At 35.4% G+C, this 17,375-nt stretch overlaps 2 protein-coding genes across 8 annotated transcripts in view; one reads left to right on the top strand and one right to left on the bottom strand.

Moving 5' to 3' along the window:
* The window catches only part of LOC115245771, an 83,314-nt gene extending 81,671 nt beyond the window's left edge, over nt 1-1,643 (top strand). For both annotated transcript variants that reach the window (XM_029824243.1, XM_029824244.1), the window contains one exon: nt 33-1,643. In XM_029824243.1, the coding sequence (XP_029680103.1) occupies nt 33-266 (234 nt within the window). In that variant the 3' untranslated portion in view covers nt 267-1,643. The remainder of the gene's footprint in view (nt 1-32) is intronic.
* Nucleotides 833-16,296, bottom strand: LOC115245767 (serine/threonine-protein kinase ppk29). Of its 6 annotated transcripts, XM_029824239.1 has the most exons (15): nt 15,788-16,296; nt 15,226-15,326; nt 14,835-14,950; nt 14,582-14,715; nt 14,285-14,396; nt 14,004-14,207; nt 13,806-13,909; nt 13,476-13,608; nt 13,132-13,395; nt 12,748-12,964; nt 12,312-12,660; nt 11,954-12,116; nt 11,267-11,516; nt 11,106-11,153; nt 833-5,904 (listed from the first exon to the last, which is right to left on the bottom strand). In XM_029824239.1, exons 3-15 carry the CDS (start codon nt 14,889-14,891, stop codon nt 3,650-3,652), a joined length of 4,290 nt encoding a protein of 1,429 aa, XP_029680099.1. In that variant the 5' UTR covers nt 14,892-14,950; nt 15,226-15,326; nt 15,788-16,296; the 3' UTR covers nt 833-3,649. The 6 variants fall into 6 exon arrangements, with proteins under 6 accessions (XP_029680099.1, XP_029680094.1, XP_029680096.1 ...); XM_029824234.1 differs by lacking the exon at nt 15,226-15,326; XM_029824236.1 differs by lacking the exon at nt 15,226-15,326 and having other exon boundaries at nt 11,963-12,116.
* Between the last annotated feature and the right edge of the window lie 1,079 nt (nt 16,297-17,375).

Genomic DNA, 17,375 nt, shown 5'->3' with positions numbered 1-17,375 from the left:
TCTATCCATTTTTTTTTTTTTTATTATCGCAGGCGATTCACAATAGGCTATCGTGCGGCGCGATTTTCGATTTTATGGATTATCTTCATCCGGATGCCAACAACTGGAGACGCGGCAGCGAGATCAACACAGGAATAGCGCTCCAACTTGCGATATCCACAAGTTGGTTCAATTTCTTCGCTTGGCTCGTCGCATGCTTGATAAACTTCATCATGGCGAGAAAGAGGCTGCGCGACTTAGAAGAAAAATTCTGCTGTTGTTGCTGAGTGACATTTCCCGGTAAAGTTAATTGCCAGTTCACGAAACGTTGCGTAACGCTTTAATATTTTTTGTAAAATTTAATAGAAATGGAAATCTCTTTTCCTCCTATAAAGAAATACATGGATAGGACATCGCGTGTATAATCGATAGTATTGACATTTTATTTATGCAATTTTATACAGAGACAGAGTGCTTTCAGTAGCTCTTTTCTTTTTATATATCAAAAAATTAAATACTCACTCCCGCTGCCGTGGAAAATAATAGCATCCCTCTCTCATATTCGAATATAATTGCCTTCTCTTTATACATTTTTATACAATTTGCGTTACTATATTACACATTGTGTGTACACACATTGGAACAATATTTTTGATCGTCCTAAGAATAAAAGTTCGCATTGTTAACTTAATATGTAAACGAACGCGTTTTTTATATATTAACTCTTTTTTTGTTTGATACACGATTTATAATCCTGCTATTATTATATTATTACAATTAACGAAATATGAAGACGGAAATACTGTGTTACCGTAGGCAGTGACAAAATTGAAATCTAAACTAGTAAAGTATCCGTAAAACTTTTCGAGACATTTATTTCTCTTGCTATGTGTACATGAAGAAATCTATATAAACCAACGATAATAAATAACAGTATATGAAAATTCAAAGAAGGAATGTATCACGTGTGTATCTACATTATATACGTAGCCGTAATAGAGACTTTATACAATCGAATTACATCGCCTTAGGACGTTAAAATGCTTGGTGTTTCTTAGCACCTAGTTCGTACCATTTTATACACGGTGTACACAGAATGACAGAGTATTTTAAGACTTGGAATAACAAAACATTTCCCTCGTTGTTCAGTAAATACATTCAAATCATTCTTATCAAATTCACCGAATCGGTTCATCAAATTTTAATATTTAATTCTGTTCGCATAAATCATTCTTAGTTTTGTATGTCTGTGTATATGAACATGTGTGCTAGCGGCATGAAGAAATCGCTTTTAATTCCCTATAGATTACACATATCTCTCACCTGGTTATGTATAGGAACTAAACTGAAGACAATTTTTTCAGATATACACTATCTCTTATATGTATAAATACAATTGACTCTGTTTATTTTATATAATACTAATCAGCTTTTATACTACACGACAGCAAAGACTGCAAAAGCTTGAACGCTACTTAATGAAGGAAGGCACCTAATCATACGAGCTAATATATCTACAAATTATGTTACAATTTTTTATATATGTATATATATGCATGCGTGCATGCATAAAAACACGCGTAGATTATAAACATTTCTTTTTTTTTTATAATATTGTCATATCTTTTTACACTAAACTAGATTGCAGATCCTCGATTATAAAAGGCGCAGTATATTAGCAGAAAGTTTAGTTCGAATAGATTTCCAAAATTACGAAATCCCGTGTGTATTAAATTCACTCGCTAGAGAATCGAGAATAGTTTAACAGCTTTAACATATACAGATTCAATGCGAGAAAAGAAATGAATATCAATAAATATTTAATCCTACTAGTATCGCGTCGTATTACGTCAAGTACACCAAGTATTAGTGTCGTTTCTACTGCTCATATGCTTTACTTAACAGTCTCGATCATGAAGGACACAAAAGAATCCCAGTATTTGTTTTGAACAATTTCCCTATATATCTATTGCTATAAATTATCAGCAAATTGTCGAATTAGAAACAAAGAAATATAGCTGTCTTACATACGATTTAAACGTTAATCGAGACTATTAAATAATAAGTCAGTCTTACACGATAAGGCCAATTCTTTAGGCAAACCTGCTCGTTCTTTTATGATAAATATTACAAATCACTTCGATGCTATTATCTGCGCCTTTGTAATATCGAATTCAGTAAATTATGCATTATGTTAATTTTCATGGGGAGTACTCTGTGTGTTCTATTCTCTTTTTTTTCTTCAAGAGACTGTAAATACGCGGTAAAAATTTCTTATCTTCCTCATCAAGAAATTTGCCCTTTACGAATTGCGTTTACAGGTATATATATGTATATATAGTTCAGATAACTCTCTTAGAAAAATTGTTTTATAAGAACTATTATATAGATCGTACTAATAGAAATCTACAAATTTTAAAGTACAAACGTAGTGAAAAGACTTAGCTGCAAAAATAGATGCACGAGTTCTCTCTCTCTCTCTCTCTCTTTCTCGGTTTACCTATTTTTGTAATTTTTTTGGTATCGAGCTGCCAAGTTCCACAACCTGGTTTCACGTTAAAATACACGTACATTGGAAAGTACCTCTCGCGCTCTCTCTCAAAGATCAATATTTTACTTTTTATAACGCAATGTCTTTTTTCTCATTGTTATCTGTCCTGTCTGTGTGTAAATCTTCTAAAAATGCAAAAAGCAATTAAAAAAAGTGACAGTATATATGAATTAATACTTTCCGACTTTAGTGTAAATCACCGATTTTATATGATCCACCCACACACGTTTATCAGTTAGGCATGTATAAATATATTTGTTCACGCTATATGCCTTCTGATATAAACGTACGCAGCTAATTGTTGCTATCACATTACATTATCGTTTGTGAAAAAAATATGCAACTATTGAGAAATTATAGTATTCATGTTTATACATTTAGACACTTTTTAAGTGTATATTTTTATATTTCTTAATTTAATATTGAAAAAAAGAAAATGAAAAATGATGGAGTTATTTTTACATAATTTTAATTTTTAATTGAAAGGCGCATTAAATGTTAAAAAAATAAAATGTATTTTTCCTGATATAATTACTGTAATATAAAATATTTATAATAAATAAGATATACATATTTTATGTATAATCGTTTTGTGTAACTATTTATCAAGGAATCCAGACATTCCAAATTAATAGAATATTTAATACAATATTAAGATATTAAATAAATTATATTTTACTCTTCGTTTCATACTTTTTCACAAACGCAGCATGTCGAAAACGGATAATGTAAAATAATTTTATATATTCATTCTCTCTCTCTCTCTCTCTCTGCTGACAAATTTTCGTGCATTCGAAAGGCAAATTGCCGTAAAAGCATTTTCCGTATATGTATATATTATAAATACAACCTGTATGTCGACTGGTTTTCCAATTAGAGATTTTACTACATCGTTTTTTTACGGAATTAATGTCTTGTTTTAGCTGTATTTTTGTATTCGTAATACACGTAATGAAATACCGGTTAATAAAAAAAAGAACGGTGCCAATGATGTTTACCCGAGTAATTGATAATCGCTCTACAATATCATGTTGATCAATTGTATCGCGTCCTAATTTTTTACCTGTTCCAGCGTTTCTGATAAGCGGCTCTATGCCAACTAGCCGGGACCGTCTCATCTCAGGTGAACGGATTGCTCCGCCTCTTCAACGATCCGAACCGTTTCTCCGACGCTTCGCGGATCACCTCAAAGGGTGCAACCTTCGTCCGTCCCGCTTGTCTCTCTTCATTCTCGTCACTGGGAAAATCCTCGAAGCTCATGTTGCTGAAACCCGCAGTTGCAGCCGTACTACTTTTCTTGCCTTTGGGCGTTTTCTTGTGATGACTCGTCGATTTGATCTTGTGAGAAACCTTGTGCGCCGTCTGTAACACGTTGACAATCTCACCGTGATTCTCGTCGATCAGATGATACTTGGATTTGTCCGACTTGGATCTCTCCCTCTTGTTATGCTTGGGCGTGTCATCGTCTACGACGACCAGAGGCTCGGGCGACATGGGCGATATCATGTCGCACGTAATGTCCACCTTGGAGACGCTGTTGACCGCATGCACGGTAATCCTGGCGGTGTGCGCGGTTGGTTGAATCGTATAAGTGGGCGTGGGTGGCGGCGGCGGCTGTGATTGCGACGGTGGTGTCGGCATCAAGTGAACAATAGTATTCTTCGGGGATTGCATGACGCTGCTGACGACGAGTAATGCCGACGTAGTGGATAACGCGACATTATCCACGTAGTTGGGCGACTGCGATAGCGATAAAGATGTTGGACGTTGCTGTTGCTCATTGATCTTCAGCGAAGCGAACTCGTCGAATGGGATTGACCCGAAGAGATCCTTGGAAGATTCCGCTGCAAGTTCACCGGAATTCACCGTCACCTTTCCATATTTCGATGTTGAAGCGACCGTGCTACTAGAATGACTTGTGTAATAATTATCCGATACTACATTGTTGTGAGATGATTGCAGCTGAGGGACGCGGTTACCATAATCGATGTAGGAAGAGGAAGAGCCTGCCGGACTCAAAATCGTCGATATCGTCGGCTGAGTTGACGTTGAGTCGATGTTGGCGACAAAGCTGGACTGAACATTGTTGAAGGGATTGGTGAATCCGCTGAATCCGGGACTGAACGGCGAGGAACCAAAAAGATCCTTTTCGGCATTTTCCTGCTCTTCCTCCTCTCCCTCTTCCTCTTCAGCGATGCCGACGTGAGGATTACTCTTGACTGGGGATGTTTGAACGTCCGGTTGACGAGGAAAGGATGATGGTTCCTCGTAATAGATAGTCTTGTTATTTGCGATGCTCTTCGGATACTTGCAGGATAAAGTAGCAGGCCTGGGCGGTGGAAGTGCCGTCGCTTTACTTTCTATTACATCCGCAAACACCACTTCAGCCGGTAAGGGTGAACTGGAAATCGGCGTCACCAAATTCGAATTACGAGGCGAATTCCTCGCGCTGCTGCTCGGATCAACATTTTTGGGCTCGCTCTCGCGACTATCGCTACTCTTCCTGGAGCTGCTGGACCGTGGAAATGGTGCCAAGGCGAACACGTCATTCTCCACCTTCCAGATGCCGTTTTGAATCAGCGATTTGGACTTGTCGTCGTTGTCATCAGACGAGCTGTCGCCATTGTTGAATAGCAACGGCTTAGAGCCGTACTGATGTCGCACGAAGGGATCCCCGTGCGACTGTTCCGGCTTTGACTCAGGATCTAATTCGTCGTCTAGGAGCAACGGTTTCTCGCCGTACTGATGGCCGACAATCGGATCCGCGTCAATGGTCGGCAGCTGTTGCACCTGTTGCTGTCGATAGTGGTGCTGTCTCCTCGGCCTCTTCATCCTATAATCATCCTCGTGCGTCGCCACGGACTCGCATTCCGCATGATACGCGGAACTGCCACACGTACGCACGCTCTCGGAGATGGTCTCGTCATGCTTGCCGCGCTTGTCGCCATCATCGTCGTCGTTCTCCTCGCCATCCTCATCGTTTCCTTCTTCCTCGTCATTCATCGCACGCAGATCGCTGGCCGAGCCGATCGAATCGTCCGACTCGTAATCCACGTTTGTCGCGTTACTATTGTCCGCGTTCGTATCGCGTTGAGCCGCCACTCTTCTTTTGCCGCGGCTCAACACGTTCTTCACCCGCCGCCTCGTCTTCCTCGCTCGTTCCTTGGTGCCTGTCTTTCCATCGCTGTCGCTAGACACTTCGTCGGCGTTGAACGCCAGCTTCTCGTACTTGGAACGATCCTCGGTCGGCGCGCGAACAAACGGCGGTGAGACCGGGCTGGATTCCGTGATCAAGGACGCCTCGTCATCCACGCCGCCGCCGTGTTCGAGCCCGGAATTGTTCCACTGCGTTAGGGGTACTCTCGCCGATTTTCCTGCAAAACAGAACATTGCAAAACGATTATCGTCCGATTGCGTAGAGAGACTGAATTCTTTATATATATCGATAATTTTCTTCTTATAATACTTAAAACTAAATCAGCATGAAATCTCTGTTATTACCAAAGCACATATCGTACTTACCTATATTATGTTTTATTTTGTCAAATCTCGTTAAAGAAAAGTAATTCGCGCGACAATATAATTTTATATTAATCGATTACCGCGAAAAGTTCTCGAAAATGCTCTTAAATACTATGCAAAATATATCAGATTTATGATTCATAAAATATAAAATTTATCATATAAATTTATATGATTTATAAATGTAAAAAATCTACGATATAATGCCTGTTTTATAGCGGAGAAATATAAATCGCAAATTCATAAAAAGATTGTCAATAGGACACTCCGTATATACGAAATATTGCAAAAGATATTTTATACAAGTCGCTCTTGTTAATAAATAACATTACATTAATATATAATATTAATGCATATTTTTGCAATATACAATCAATATAAAAGAAGTTATATTCATAAAATTATTAATAAAATTATTAATTATTTTTTTAGTTTAGTCAACTCGCTATATAATATACGTTATGTATATAATAATTTTTGTAAAATGTAACATCCCCCACAAATTTTACTTTTGATTATTATAAATAAAAATATTAAATATTTTAATCTCCTAAATATTTATAGATATAGTACTGATAAGGCGTAATATATATCTACAGAAGAAAAAGACCCAGAAGAAACAGGAAATGTCTGATTAGGTCTGCTGCAGGTCTATGTGCTCTGCCGAAATACAATGTGCATTGATATTTTACAATCTTACTCTATGTAATGAGTCTTCGGAAAAAAATAATGTTAGATTTTCTCAACATAAAGAAAGATGATACACAACAAATATATTTTTTTTTAATTTAAGCTAAGTTAGTACCGCCACCAATAGGTCTGGAACAGTCCTAATCAGATTCAGGGGGTTGAGGATAAGTGTGCCGAAAAACGCAGTAATGCTCTGAATAAATAGCGATAACAAATTGGTTCAAAGCTATCGCGAAAATACACGTATCTTTCGTCAAATTATGCCTAGATCATTCGTGCGAAAGAAACAAAGTATTGCTGCGTTTTACTATGCCACAGTAGCATTTAGAAGAAACAAATACTTCGTATGCTAATTTACATTTTTATTGCTGCAACATTATTTGTCTTAATACAGCCGAGAAAGATATACTGTCCGAGATAGATTTGTCAGCCCCCTATAGTGCTCTCGAGATTCGCTCAAAATTATTTTTCTTTCATTTTCATATAATTATCGCTACGGAGGCCACAAGGAGAAAAGCATGCTTATACGTTCGACGGTGATGGATAGATAACAAGTTTCTTTTTTACGATGTCGCATCTCCGAGATGGCACACGTGTGTATTATTACTATTATTATTATTAGAGACACCATGGGAGGCAAACAAAGCAGGACTAAAGATAAAAAGAAAAAGAATTCCATAAACATAAAACGAAACTTAGTGTGTCTATATGCCTCCCAAACTCATTAGGTTGTTCCAGACATTGGACAGATAAATATAATTTTTTTTTCTCTCACAGAGAAACAAACACATTTATCATCAATTTTCATTGTCTCTGCCTTTTATCACATACCCTGAACAATTTATGATACTTACACGCTCAGGAAGAAAAAATAATATTATGGCGGTTTTGTGGTAATACTACTAGTGCTAGTGAAAAAAAGATATTCTAATTTCACTTCACTTTACATATTGCACAATATTAAATCTGTAATATAATTAAAAAAAAAAAAAAAACAGTTCGTCAATCTGTCTTTATATCTAAAAATCTAAATTATTATTTCGCTTCCTGTATGGAAATTCCATTAAAAGGAATAACAATTATATAACAAGTATGTACAATGTTCGATAATATCTATAGTATTCTTTACATCATACATAAATAGGTTTTCAATACAAATAATTATCGCATTCATCACAAATATCTGAGACAAATATGCGAAAGAAATACACACAATACAAAAATCGTGATTTATACATTTTTAGATAAGATAAAGTGATGTAATTATTGGCGATTTCCGATTACTTTTACGAATAGAGATATTTTAAGAAACTAAATTACATCATTTTATCTTAAGCTTTGTGATGTGAGCCAAAGAAATATAAATAAAGAAATGTTAGTTATATTAAAGAGAAACCCACAAATAGTAAAAAATAGTGATGTCATGTAAAAGCAGTGTAAATGAGATGCTATGAGAAGAGACGAACAAAAATAGAGAGAAAGGAAGAAAAGAAACAGTCGAAGTGCAAGAAGTGAGGATGAGGAGAAGAATGAGAAATAAAAAAATAATTGCTAAATATTATTTGCCAGTCACTGTAGTATTACCATCGCGCGTGAGCAGATACAATTTTGCAATTTTTATAACCGTTGTGCACACATGTCTGTATGTATATATTCACGTGTGTTCACGCTTTGCGTAGAGAATTGTTTTGTGGGAAGGAAAGGTCTGCGTACCCCATATTTCCACTCTTAAAAATAAATCATTGATGTGCTCTAACACTTACACGCGATCCTTGCATTACATTAATTGCATTGTGTAATCCTGTTGGAAATACTTGAAACCTATTCTTCCCACTTTTTTATGCTATATAATACAATGATTATAACACATATAATATACGTTTGCACGTACATATGCATATACGCACTTGAGTAGGACAAAATAGTGTACCGAAACTTTATGTATATCACATAATATATAACATAATTTTTCAATTTATATATATTTGTTCATTTATATTTATATGTGCGTAATATTTATATGTAATTTTGTTCCTTTCTTTTATCGATACATCAACTATCTCGTACGAAAACACTAAAAATAAAAGCTAATCCTGCGCTTTGTGCGCTACATATATTGTAGGAACATCTATTGTAAAGTTAAAGACAAAATTTCTTGTCGTATATGTCTCGTCATAATTTCAACAATATTTAATAATTGCTATAACATAATAATTAATATATACCATATTTCAAGTCTAATATTCGATGTATTAGCCTTACGTTGTAACTTCCTATTTGAGGTCAGTAGAAGTTAATATATGTAGTTTACTAGCAAAATGTGTTTTACCATTCCTTTTGCGTAATTGAGCATAACTGAGCATCACAATCACTTTTTTGCAGATGTATAAGATAATAAAATATTAATTATACCTTTATCAAGAAAAAAATTGTCATAAAGCACTTTGCAGTCATTAACATATTTATATAAGAAAAATATTCCATGATATTTATGAACACAATCTTAATAAACGTATTTTAATAAACAAAACTAATTTAGATTAACAAATATAATACATATATATCATTAAAAATTACAAGTTGAAATGATCACAAACATCCTTTGTAAATAATATTACAAGAGAGCATATATGAATAAAAAGATAATGTTCTTCAAATCTTTTTCGTGTCAAAATTGTTCATAGATTACATTTCTCTCCATTAATTGTCTGCCCCCCCTATTATATTTAATAGATATGATTTATACACACACACACACACACATATATATTGTGTGTGTGTATATATATATGTTTGTGTGTTTAAATTAACAAGCATAGTATTTTTGAAAATTATTAATTATGCAAAGAGCGTTTTTTACTTTTATTTTTTGTATAAATAGCAACGTTTAGACATTGTAACTTATCACACATCTTTGGTAAGTTTGATAAATGGTAGTATAGAGAATCCCTCAATTAATCTATTTAGAGAAACATTATTTAAAAAGGAATTTCTTTCTTTAATTAAATTTTTAACAGAACAATGCGATGATATGATCGACATTATCAACTGTGATTATGTATTGTATCACAAATCAAGTTATGCATTGTAATACTAATTAAATCGGGAGAGGAAACATCGTTATATTTTACATATTACGTTGAAACACTATATTCCTCTCGTCACATTAGTCAATTATCTCTATATAAAAATTAAGATTTTCTCTTATGTACATGAAAGTGCACAAAAGCATAACATGCTGATAGTATTATCGTTTCAGCATTTTTTTATCTACATCTATTGTCCACAAACATTGTATGTAAATACACTGTTATTTGTACACAATTCTATCTGATAGTTATTGTGGCAAAATGATGCAAATTGAAAGAAAAGGAGATACTTAATTGAAATAGAGATTACTTTTTAATTTTAGAGGAAAATTTTTCTCCAATTTTAAATGAAACATATTTCATATTTCTATTATCAGCCCACATTTTTGCACACATTATTACGTTTAAAAATTGTATATCTCTTGTAAGTTGTGCTGAATGTCTTATAATCTTTATACGAGTCTCCTAATGCTGTAAGAGAATATCTTACAATCATAATATAGTCTTAACAATAATTTTGTCAATTGCATGAAATTAAACTAAAAAAGTAATTGTATTACATGATTAAACTAACAATAACCAGGTCCAACCTTGTTATTGAATGAGAAATATAATGTTCTATAAAGCCATACTTGTAAAATACATTTAATCTTTCTAAGAAATTTTTATACTTTTTTTTATATGTAAAACTAGGGGTAAAATGTGGTGTTTTTTTTTTTAAGACGGTCTCAGTTGTATACCAAGATTACTTCTAGCATTTTATTCTTTATAAAACAATTCGATACCTCGAGTTAAGTTAAATATACCCCATAATTAATTATATGATTAATTGCATTATTATATTTATATCAGTCTATAAAGTTCTATATATTTATCAATATATAAAAAACGAATATACTATATCCGATTTATATAAAAAACTATATATACTCAACAATATGTACAAAAAGAGAGTAATAGTAAATAAATCTCATTTCTCATCTTTTTTTAAATGAGCAGTTTCTTTTCAAAACTTATCTTTCGATAAGCTGAATTCTTACTGTCGAAGTTCTTTGGTATACATTGCCGAGACTCATCGAAAACGACGAAAGACAATGATTGTAACTATAGCTTCAAATCTCATATAGCAATGATTTGGCAAAAGTAAGAAACCAAGTATTAAAACAGCGAGCGAATGATTTTTAAATCAAGATATATAGATTAATAGATTAATATAGGAGCAGAGTGTGGAAGAGAGATGGTGAGGACAATGTAAAAAGGATTTTATGCATTACCTCCAGCAATAGCAGCAGTCTTTGATCCAATTTTACTCTTCTTCCCTGCTTAAAGAAAGAATTAAAAGGTCAACAGATACACTTTAGCCTTATAATATTCAATTTCATGTTTGCATTAATTTTGCAACTAATAACTAGAATCTTAATGTGTGAGAACTTACTTGGCAGGCTAAAGGGTGCAGATTCAAAGGGATCCTCTGGTAATTCTGTATATGTCATAACGAGGCTTTCACGACTTTTCACTCCACTGATACTGGTATTGCTCCCTCTTCTTATTTTGTCAAATTCAGCACCGAAAATATGATCTTCTGTTAACTGATTAAAAGGTTGTACGTCTTCAAACGGATTCCATGCAGCCACATCCGCGCTCAATGATCGCCCTTCCGATCCCATTAGGCTCGAAAGTTCGCCCTGATAAAGGTGCAGACAAATTTTTAAGTATTAACTGTTTCAAATTTTTAATATTTTCGAATTTACTTGGAGATATGTACGAGTGTCATTAATGACAGTGCAGTGCATAAAAAATAATATATAAACACATAAAAACCAAATTCTAAATATGTGTACAAATAAAACTAAGTATTTTCTATGTTATATTTTATATTATATATTATATCTTATATTTACGCGGTAATTTTGCCCCAAAAAATTTTTTATGTTTTATTATGCTCTAAGATCACTGCTCGATGTATACAAGAAAGACTTTTTTCTCTCCCGTTACATTTCTTGCATAAAGTAAAATATAATTTTACGTAAATCACACATAATACAAAATAAAATATGATTCAAGCGGAAATTAAAGCTTTTTAACAAAAATAAAAATAAAATTGTGCGCTTCGTCTACTTACAACACGTACATGCGAGGCACTAGTTGTTATACAAGGCCTTGTATCACTTGGAAGTTCGGGAGGTGTAGTCGCATCATCGGAACGCGGCTTAACCGAAGCCTCGTATGGCGCTAAGAATTGAGTGGTTTCAGTCGCAAACGCTCTGTGAACATCGAAATGGCCACTGTAATATAAATAAAAGTATTTTGACAAAACAAAGAAAAAGAAAAATTCTACAAGCATAAATTCCAAATGCTTAAAATTTTTCTGACGGTGGTTTGAAAGAAATTTACCGATAAATCTTTATAAAAGCTGCGAATATGATATAAAAAAGTAAATAAATATATATTAGGATAATAAAATATATAGGCTTACTTACTTATTAAAAGCACTCGTATCGCTGACATTCCTTCTGTGCCGCGAGGACAATGTCGGACTGTCAGGAGGAGATGTGCTCGAGCTTATGTTTTGACTCAAGCTTTCCGTTTTATTAACTGGTTTCGGTAAAGCTGGCGGTGTCACCTGCGTCGGTGGAGTTGCTTTGTTAGGCCCCGTTGAAATAGACAACTTCGATGGTATTGAAGCGACCGGCGGATATTTAGATGACGACGGGTAACTAGGATTAGATAGTTTTGGGAGAATTTTGCCAGGTTTAGGAGCGACGGGAGGTGGAATTTTGGTAGGTGGCGGCATTGCCGTCGCGTCGTCTTTGAACGGATCCGGATATCCTGTAAAGATAACGATGAATAAATTACTTAGTCATCTTTATTTTTTGCTCTTTATATATAACTTAGATCCATGTATTGTGAGTTTACCTGATGATGGAAATAGAGCTTCCAGATTCTTCTCATTGACATTTGTTCTCGTATCGTGTTGCCGCGAATCAAAATAAAATGCATTCTTATCCTGAACAGTAACAGGTGACTGTTGAGTTAGAGGAGAGTGACTAATCATCGGGCTTTGAGATGGCTGTCCCTGCGATGGTTGGACAAAGGGAACATTCTGATTGGGGGTGCAAACATGCGGCGAAACCTGACACAAAATAGAATAATTATATTAAAGACTGTATTTATCGCACATAAGTACTTGTCGAAAAAAGTATCTAAACGTTTCTGTACATTTCACGTGGAACGTAATTGGAAGACTTAATCGGGATAAATTATATTATTAGGGGTCATTTGCGCGCATTAGAGTCTTACTTGAACATAAGAGATAGAATTTCCCGGTGTAGTTTGCGCCTGATTTCCTTGACCTGATATTTGTCCTACGATTTGACCGCTCAAACTGATCGGTCCTGTACTAACAGCTTGTCCCTTCGGTCTCTGTCTCGGCGTCACAGATGTGCCCTCGACCGCCGTCGCGATAGGCGCAGGCTTTGGAGTTTTGACAGATGACGATCTTTTAATATTTTCAGATTCCATGAGCGGGCACGGTAACGACTCTATTGTCGGCGTAGGGACTTTCTATAAGAATAAAAACGAAAATAAAATTATTATAAAATCGAATTCAATATAGTTTTATGCAAATATTGCGACACACGTACATGTAAATTTTGCACAGGGCACTCTTTACCCTGAATTTGAAAAGCAATCGCAGAAACTTGATAAATGTCAGGACGTAGATCAGGATCTGGTTCAAGCATGTACCGAATCAAACAATGAAGAGCCTTGCTATATCTGTAACATAAAAATATTTACACATATCTATTTATATATATACATATATAAAAGTATGTTTTATATTTGACATAAAACCATTTTCTCTCAATATACACACATACATGGCTAATTCATATATTTCCATCATTTTGTTGGATCATTAAATGGTTAAAAATTGAGAAAATTTTTCTTAATTGTATAAATTTATTACATACCTTGAATTATCCGGTATAGTGAAATTTCCAGATTGTATAGCAAGTGTGCTTTCACCAAACGGTAGTGTAAAGAAACAAAGTTTATACAGCAGGCATCCTAAAGCCTGAAAGACGAGAATTCGATGTCAAAACACTCGCGCTTAGATTTATTCTTGATTTACATTACAATTAGGCAATATGATAGATAATGTAAGCTACCCATATATCCGCCTTCGTAGTGATAGGTTTTCCACAGTACATATCAACCATTTCAGGCGCTCTATAACTTAAAGTGGTATATTTCTTTATCTCCTCCTCAACAACCGCGGCGCCGTGAACGCTGGGATTAAGAACCTTTCCCGTCGCGGATCCAAAATCACATAGAACATAATGACCGCTATCAGCAAGCAGTATATTTTCCACCTATCGCAAACCAATTAAGTACAGTTTAGTATATAGTATAATGATACGTTATATAATACATTCATTAAATAGTTCACCTTGAGATCTCTATGAATTATGGGAGTTTGACAATGATGCAACCGAGACACAGCTTCGCAAACGTCACAAAAAATTTGTAGAACTTCTGATTCACTGAAACCTGTTTGCAACCTAGAAATAAGAAGATGCTAATGTATGCCATAAATTTTCACAATGTTTTTAGATCACAGTAATCGATGGATCTGTAATATTTTGCATACAGAGATATTACGAATTTGCATGTTATAAATATTAGACTATCTGAATATTATTATGAAAATAAATATAAAGTTTAATAAAATTATATCCTTCCTAACCTGTTATTCATCATTTGAAGAACTTGGGATTTACAATAAGGCATTAAAAGCAGAAGTTCATGTACTCCTTTGCCAGTGTGAGTTATACTACTATCTATATATCCTATGATATTTTTATGACCATTCAAGTTGCTCTACAAATAAAAGGTTCTATTCAATACTTTTAGACTCTTAAACAGAATATTATACATTTCTATATAATGTAAAAGAAGATTGGTTTTACTAACATTTCATTATATATGCAAGTACTCACGGCAATTTGTATCTCCCTTTTGCATACATTGAGATCATGTTCATTGTTGACATACATCCGTTTAAGCGCATATCGTCCACCTGAGGCTTTGACCAAAAATACAATTGCAAATCCTCCTGTAAGATAAGATAATTGCATTATGTAAAACAAGAATAGAGCATACAAGAGAAATGTTTGTTAAAATGCAAATTATATAATTACGCATAATTTATTTCATCATGAATCATTTACACTCAAATGCGAGCCAAGGCGCAAATTGAGATAAAAAGTGTATATAAAAACTGACAACAAGATCATCGTGAAACATGCTGTACATTGTAACATGATGCGGATACAATTACGACAGACACTAATCAATAAAGCATGGTAATAAATAGGTTTTAGTATTCACACATTATCTCTCTCAAAGTACAATCGCTGATTGGACAATCAATTTCTCTGCACCATGCTCTAATATACGTAAGGCAAAACTCCATGACATCATCTAATATTCTGTAACAATGCGAATAATATTTGAATTTTTCTAGAGCGAATTTCGCAACGTTAACTTACGTTCGGAAATAATTAATTATATCATTCTCAAGTGACAAGGCTGAAACTTTCCCTAAAACTATTTGTATATAAATTTCTCGACCCTTCGCGGCGTAAAATATAATTCATAATAAACACATAAAATTCTTAAAGAGCTAATGAGCTTAATAATGTTTACCGACTGTCCTGTACCATCGTCGCTTATCGGTATCGCGGGTTACGCATGCGATCGAAATATTTCAACGATTTCACACAGGCGGTTCGGAGTAGAAAAAAAAAGCGGGACGGGGCGGGAGGATCTAAGTAGAGCGGAGAGTTCGTTGCGTATCGTGTTAGGATCTAAATAATAGCCCGCGCTCGAGAACGAGAGGAGAAAATGACGCGGATGTTAATCAGGCGGTAATCGTGTCGTGTATATATACCTTCTGCCAGAACCTCCTCGACGGTGACCGTGTGACTGCCCACGACGAACACCTTGCCCAAATAACTGTTAGGCTCCTTCGACGTGTTGTCGATCTTGGAGAATAGCTTCTTCATGTTCATTGCGCGCTCCGTCCTCGTCGTCGTCGTCGACTTGACATAAGGCCCTCGCGCTCCGCTCCGCGATCCCCGCACACACTGCCCCCACCCCCTTCGCCACCAAAACGGTTACGATACGATACGATACGGTACGGCGGCACACGGCGATCTGGCACGGTGCTCTCTCTCTCTCTCCTTGTCTGTCTCGCGCGCGAGGATACTTCTCTTCTTCCTCCTTCTCCTCCTCCTCCTACGGGGAGAGAACTACGCGTTTCGTCGCAAATCGACCTGGTAGTGTACTCAACTGAAGAAAATCGCCACGATGGCGATCATGATAAGAACCGTCGACGTATCATACATCACTTCGCCGCTCCACGGCCGGTCGACATATTCGGCCCGTAAGTCGACTGCGCAACCGCGCCTTCGCAGCGGCGACGTCGGAAACATATGTGCACGACTTCCGGCCGAATGTCAAACTATCCGTTGATAACATGCATGAAGCTAGCCGGCAGAAATTATTAATAATGATTATTTTTAACTTTTTTTAGTGTATTTCGTTTGTAAATCGTTTGTGATTGATTGTGAGTCTGTTTTTAACGTTTGTGATAAATTAGGTCTTTTGTAATTTAACAATTTTAGTTTAGTCATGATATCAGCCGATACTTTTTAGTAATAAACAGATTTTATGATAACTGATAACTGTAATCGACAGGAAATCGTTTGTGATTTACAAATATACCAATATTACGTTTGTGAATTGATAAATATTTTAATTACGTGAAAATACATTTATTTTATAATTGCAGTGCGCATGCGCAAAGTATACTCAGACTGATGCCCGGTCTACAATGAGTCGTTAGTCGCAAGCAAATTAACCAACCACAGTCGATTATTCCTAGAATATTCTTGGAATAATAGACTGTGGATTGTCATATTGCTTACGACTAACGACTAACGACTCAGGGCCAATTTCACCAAGTCCGGTTAGATTAACCGACGGTTAAAATTAGCAGGGTGGCCAACAGAAAATAGAGGTGAAGGAAAACCAAGCATTCATATAATTTTACTTGGAACCCTGCTAATTTTAACCGTCGGTTAATCTAACCGGACTTGGTGAAATTTCAGGATTCAAGATTGAAATTTGACCAATCAGAGGCTGCGTTTCGTTTCACGCATTGAGCGCATAGATCGCCTGGAAATCTATAGTTCACGTAACATATATTATAGATTTCCAGGCGATTTATGCGCTCAATGCGTGAAACGGAACGCACCCCTTGTCACTTACACCATGGAGTAAAGAAGAACAGGAAGGAATGTATCGGCAGTGGGGGTAGACCTTAGAACATATATAAATGGAAGAGGGCATAGCAGGCTGAAAAGTGTCGGAAGGAAGTGAGAAAGAAAATCATAGTTGCCTCTCACTTGTGAGTAACTGCTCAAAAGTGCGCATGCCCTGCTTACCGGTTTGGCCCAATGAAAAATAAGGTTACA

Source organism: Formica exsecta, unplaced genomic scaffold (assembly GCF_003651465.1).
Source record: "Formica exsecta isolate Colony F162 unplaced genomic scaffold, ASM365146v1 scaffold13, whole genome shotgun sequence".
NCBI classification, from domain to species: domain Eukaryota; kingdom Metazoa; phylum Arthropoda; class Insecta; order Hymenoptera; family Formicidae; genus Formica; species Formica exsecta.
The sequence above is the reverse complement of the archived record's forward strand: the minus strand, read 5'-3'. Positions and strand labels throughout refer to the sequence as shown.